General features: G+C 53.1%; 1 protein-coding gene across 1 annotated transcript in view; it reads right to left on the bottom strand.

Annotated features, from left to right (window-relative positions):
- ATP1B4 (ATPase, Na+/K+ transporting, beta 4 polypeptide) overlaps window positions 1–3,736 on the bottom strand; it is a gene marked incomplete at its 5' end in the record, with an annotated part of 6,310 nt that extends 2,574 nt beyond the window's left edge. The window contains 4 exons of the mRNA XM_009071967.1: window positions 1–185; window positions 440–544; window positions 1,382–1,510; window positions 3,574–3,736. The exon at window positions 1–185 is cut by the window's left edge and continues 12 nt beyond it. Coding sequence (XP_009070215.1) covers window positions 1–185; window positions 440–544; window positions 1,382–1,510; window positions 3,574–3,736 — 582 coding nt within the window. The remainder of the gene's footprint in view (window positions 186–439; window positions 545–1,381; window positions 1,511–3,573) is intronic.
- Window positions 3,737–5,858: the final 2,122 nt, after the last annotated feature.

The raw sequence follows: 5,858 nt of genomic DNA, 5'->3' as shown, positions 1-5,858 counted from the left end.
CAGCAGGATGCAGGGTTGGCCTTTGGAGTAGCCAAACGTTGGGTCCTCGATGCCAGAGCAGTTCTGCAGCAGCGAGCGCTTGAACTGACAGGCCTTCTTCTCCTCGCTGATATGGCCCCCTTGGATGAAGTACTGTCCTGAGACACACTCAATATTCTTCTCCTCTTGAACTTTGTCATCATAAGCTGGTGAGGACCAACAGACTCGTTAGAATTTCCTGAGACCTGCGCAGACCCACACTCTCAGAGTACATCCACATACCAAGAAAGTCCCACCTAGAAAGGCAAAGCTCCCTCCCATGGAAGTTTCCATGACCTTATGAGCCTTCCATTCTAATTGAGAGTGGTGAGATGCCCAGAAGGAAACCCCTGCACTGCATGCTGGATGCATGGATGGAAACAACTTGCCAACGTGACTCCTGGGATGACGATGAGCTTACCTGCCAGGAAGTGGTGCATGTTGTCCACATAAGGCTGCCACGTGTTGGGCTGAGAGACATTGAAGGCAATGGTGAACCCATTCAAGAATGGTCTGATCATTACTCCTGGAGAAGGAGACAGACCCTGATAAAACAAACGTGGACAGACTGGCCACAAGTTTGGGGTGTGTGTTGCAGGGGCTGGTTGCACGGTGACTGGGCTTGGGGCCAGGCACAAAAGCAGAAGCACCAGCACACAAATAAACTCCTCAACCTGCTGAGCCTTCACCTCCATTTCACCTCCAGAGAACACCATGCATATCAAAATATCCCAGGAAACATGGGAGATCTGGCAGGTCTCAGCAGTGCTGTGAGTAAGTGGTGGGCTTGGGGTTGCACAGAGTGGCTGAGCTGTCTCCATGTTCCCAGCTGTGTGGCCAGCTCCAGATGGGGAGGGGGGCCTTGTGTTCCCCACTGACACAAAATCATGGGAAAAATGCTGCTTCTGACATAGGGAAAGGATTTTCTAAACATTAGCTTGCCAGAACTCCCTCAAATAATAATGCATAAAAGCTATTCTTGATTTGCATTTGATTTTGAAACATGAGATATAAAGGGGCAGCAGCTGAAATGAATGAACATCACCTATGAAATGCCTAAACTTGGCCATTTACCTGAGAACAATGATAGCAATAAGTAGCATAATTAGAATAACAATTAGCATAATCATGGTGAATGCTTCCCATGGAGCTATTTAAGATGTCTGATGCTCTGCAGAAAACCTGCAGTTCTGTCGGTGCCCTGAGGGAAGTGAGAACACCCTGTGTTACAGAGGGCTGGGTGACCATAGGAGTGTAAGCTCCAGCAGAGCTTTTCCTGTGGTCCCAGCCATGCCATTCTGGTAGAACATTGCTGGGTGGGTGCCCACAGAGGTTCCCAAGGCCAGGCTGGATGGGGACGTACCTGGTGGAGACACACGGTCCCGGAACCTGGGCGTGTAGGGGCTCAGTGTGAGCAGCATCCCGTACAAGCAAAAGGCAAACATTCCCGCCAGGCACGTGTAGAAAATTAAGTAAAACAGTAAGACCAAGCCTGCAAAAGAGAGAGGCATGTTGTTGTTAATGCAACCAGAGCACATCCCGTGGGATGTGTCCCACAGGGGTGCACAGCCATGCTCAGCACGGCGTCCTTCGCTGCTCTGAGGCCATGGTGGAGGTGGGAGCTTGCACACACCTCACCCACACACACACAAAACACATGGTGTTTTGGGGTGCAGGACTCTCAGCCAGACATGCTCCCTGTCCAGCCCCAGGGCTGAGGCAGCTGCTGTTTGGCTCTGTACTCCTTTTGCTGCATGGTCCTTCCCAGAGCTATGTCAAGACCAGGTCTCTGTGTCCTCCTGCCTTGGCTTTCTTGGATGGACACCCAACCTTGTATCTTGCCCGTCTCACCCACTCTTGGCATGCTGACATGCAAGGGTACCCAGTGGCTTCAACACCACCAAATTTCTGATGGGGCTGTGGGGTGCTGCTCCTGCCCTGAATGCTGTTGCCTGCATGGCAAGGTCCCTGCACAGGGACTGAGCAAGCAGCATTGCTCAGAGGCTGTGGCACCTCTCTTTTTCATAGCCCAGATATCCAGGGAATGGGTTTGTTTTTTCTCTGGACCTGGCTGATGGCTGAGGATGTCTCAAGAGGCCACAGCCTATGAATAAACCCCAATGGCTCAGAAAGCAAAGTGAAGGCCTAACCCAAACATTTCCCAAGAGAAATGTGCCGGCAGCTCAGAGGGAGCCTTGGGAACACAGATGTGCACTCCTGCCGTGCTGCTGCCAGGGCCACAGTGCTGGGAACCACTGTGGGGCCATGTCCTGCTGCAGGCTGAGGGGACCATCACTGCTGCTGGTGGCATGGCAGGGACAATGTCCAGCCTTGCTACAGTGATGCTGGATGGTGCCTCTACCCCAGCCTGGCAGAGCTAGTGCTGCTGTTGGAGTGCCAGTGTGGCACTTTTTGGGACATGTTGCTACTTTTCCCATTCTTATGTTTTCCTGCAGTGAACAGGAAGCATTGTCAATGGCAGAGATCGAGGTGCAGCCTTTCCCAGGGACTGGGGACTCCTGTGATGACCCTGTGGCCACCTGTCTCCCTCCATTTTGTCAGTGCATGTTCTCCGAGCCCCCATCCCTGGGGGACACCTTCAGAGCCAGCATGGGCGAGCAGCCCCAGCCTGGGCAAATTCCCTCCTCCCTGTGCCAGTGCCAGCCAAGGGCTGCAAATGCTGTGCAGTAGCCCCTGATAGTTCACAGCCTTACACCAGTGTGAGTGTGCAAGTGACTGTGGGCTCAGGTTGGGATTTTCAGTCTGCCACAGGGCTGTGTGCTGTCAGAACTGAGCTGCGAAGGTGGATGGCATTGCCTGTGCTGTGGTACCTTGGTCTTGGACAGAGCCTGCAGCCATGGGCTGCTCTTAGTCACCTCCAGACTCAGTGCTAATATTTGAAGTCCACATGGGGGTGGATAAAATAGCCATGGCACTCAGCACCCTCACTGGCAAATCCCAGCCCACCAGCCCTAACAGCACATGTGGACTCTGCTCTGGGCACCATGTCACACCCTGGGAAGCAGTGGGGTGACAGTGGTTACCAGCCCTTCCCTCCCCAGAGCCAGGGTGAACAACCAGGGAGGGTTGCTCAGCCCTCTGGTGTGCACCCTCCACAAAACACCTGTCCCACAGCTCAGGCACTCTTCTCCCACTAACCTGATGACCCCACACCATCGTCCCACGGGCTCCTGACTTATACAGGCAGGAACCACGTTCCTGGTGGCAGCAGGGGTGCATGGGTGCAATAGACTGACCAGCAGCACACACACTTGCTAGGACTCTAAATTTCTTTCCAAGACACAGTCTGGGCAGCCTGAACTCTTTGCTTTCGCATTCACGGTCAATGTTAACATTGAGACCAAGGGTAACTTTTCCATGGTTTTCTGCTTGTCCTCCTCACTAGTACTTTATTGCACTGGTTAGAAACATCTACACTAAAAAATGGACAGGGATGGTCAGCCCAAGCTATCAAGGACATTCACAGGCAAGTGAATGTGTTGTGAAGCAGAAAAGGGAACAATCCCCAAGAGTGGGGCTTGAGCAAGGACCTACCCCAGCTCTTGGCCGTTCTCCCCAGGCATGTTCTCTCCTCTGGGTTCCACAGGAATATTTTCATCTCCGCAGCCAGGTCTGCCCAAGTTTTGGTCCCCATCTCTGCTCTGGTCTCGTCCTTCACTCTGTCAGGATCCTGGACCTTCTCCTCATGCTTATTTTCCTGGAAGAGTTACAGAACACAACCCCCACAGGCAAGCTGAACATCTCATTGGCCAAAAATAAATGCAAAAGCACTTAATAGCTGGAAATGTTTCAAATTTCCATTTTCCCATCATCACTCTTGAGTTAAAGAGAGGCAGTTTTGGCTGTTCCAACTTAAGATTGCTTAGAACCCAGCATCCATTTTTCCATGACATGTACGTCACTGCCATCACACTGGGTACTGTCTCCTTGTCCTGGCATTTACAGAAGCTCATCTTTTTCCACCTGCATGAGCATGACCAAAGAAAACCTGTGACTGGGAGGGTCGGGACTGTTCCCACGCTTCTGCAACATCTCTGGGCTCAAGTGCACATTTTCTGTGCTACCACAGATGACAGCAGGCAGCAGATTTAAGAGGTCATCCAGTTTGTTTTTCTTGGCGAATAAGCAAGTGTTTAGTCTTTGGAGAAATCCCTGTGTTGTTATTTTTTAATTACACTGAGTTCCAGGGAAAAGCATCTCCCCAGGTTGCAAGAATTTGTATTTTGCCTCGGTGGTGAAAACATGGGGAAAGCCTGCCCTGCCCCGGGCTGGGGTTTAGCCCGGAGACACATCTGTCCCAGGCTCCCTCCGGGCTGCACAGGGCCGGCCAAGCAGGCAAAGCACCGTCTCTCCCTTTCCTCTCCTGAGCGTGGCTGAGAGCCGCTCACCGGCTGTGCTAATAAATGGGCACAGTGGGAAACAAAGAGGTCTGGCAGCTGCCCCGGTGTGTGCCGAGCTGGCTGCCGGGCAGGGCTGGCTCGGCCCCGGCACTGGTGCCAGCCTGGCAGCAGGAGGGCACGCAGGCAGCTGTGCCCATAGCTGGCTCTCCTGGCCAGGCTGGGCCTTAGGGCGGGAGTTAAAAAAACCCAAAACTGCTGCCCGGGGAGGTGGTGGATTCACCATCCCTGGAGGTTTTCAAGACGAGACTGGATGTGGCACTTAGTGCCATGGTCTAGTAATGACGGTAGGGTTGGACTCAATGATCTTGGAGGTCCCTTCCAACCAGGTTGATTCTATGATCCTATGATTCTATGAGTTGTCTGCCAGAAGCTCGGGAGCTGGGATGGGATATAGGGATTTAACATGGCCTGGGCAATTGTAGGGCACCAGCAGCTCCCTGGGAGCACATACACCCTGTCCACAGCATTGTGCTGCTGCACAGCCTAGCACTAGCACAGAGAGGAGAAGGGAACCTGTCTCCTCCATCACTGGCACAGAGTGGGGGTGACTGAACAGCAGAGGATCAGTGCCAGCTCCACTGTCCGGTTCAAGCTGAGGACTCAGCTAGCACATCTGAGGTGAATAACTGCCGTTTTCTCTGGAGGTGATGAACATTAATTGATCTGAGCATTTGTACCTTTCCTCTCACACTGCTGTTAGTGTACACTTTCCCTTTTCTTCTGGGAGAAGCTGGTCATTAGGATCTCATCCAGTAAAAGTGTAAGGATTTTTATTTGAAGTGGAGACAGGATTAGTTTCTTTTAACTTGATGAAATATGCTTGAAATAATTATATGATTTGTACTTAGAACCTCTCAGCCCAGGGCATTAAAGTGATTTACAAGCAATTATGAAGCCTGTTGGGAAGATGCTTTTATCCCTTTTACAGATAGGACGTGGAAAACAGAGGTTGAGGGCCTGTCCTGGCTCCTTGGCCAGGGATGCAGGAGGATTGCAGGGAATTGCTGTCTCCATGGGACAGGGCAGGGGCAGCAACAGGTATTGGTGCCAGAGCAGAGATCTGAGAGCACTGAGAAATAGAACATTGGGTCGGTGGCCATGGTGGGGTGGCTGCCTGGGACTGTCACCCACACCGCAGGGAGGAGGGATATGGGGAAGTCAGGGTAACAGAGGGGTGCAGGGAGATGTTTGGTGAAGGACAGAATGTCACGGAGCAGGGGGGCTGGGGGCGAGTGGCAGGCGCTGAGGGCAAAGGGGCTGGGGAAAGGTTGGGAGAGCCACCAGCAGCGAGCAGGGAGTCGTTCCGCCCGCGCTGGCGGTGAGTGCGCCGGGACCCCCAGGGATGGGGCAGGAGCTCTGACTCCCCCGGGGACGGGGCGGGAGCTCTGTGCTCCCTCCGCACACCCGCGGGGCACGGTC

Source organism: Acanthisitta chloris, unplaced genomic scaffold (assembly GCF_000695815.1).
Source record: "Acanthisitta chloris isolate BGI_N310 unplaced genomic scaffold, ASM69581v1 scaffold36393, whole genome shotgun sequence".
Classification (NCBI taxonomy): Eukaryota; Metazoa; Chordata; class Aves; order Passeriformes; family Acanthisittidae; genus Acanthisitta; species Acanthisitta chloris.
This window is presented reverse-complemented; position numbering and strand designations above follow the sequence as displayed.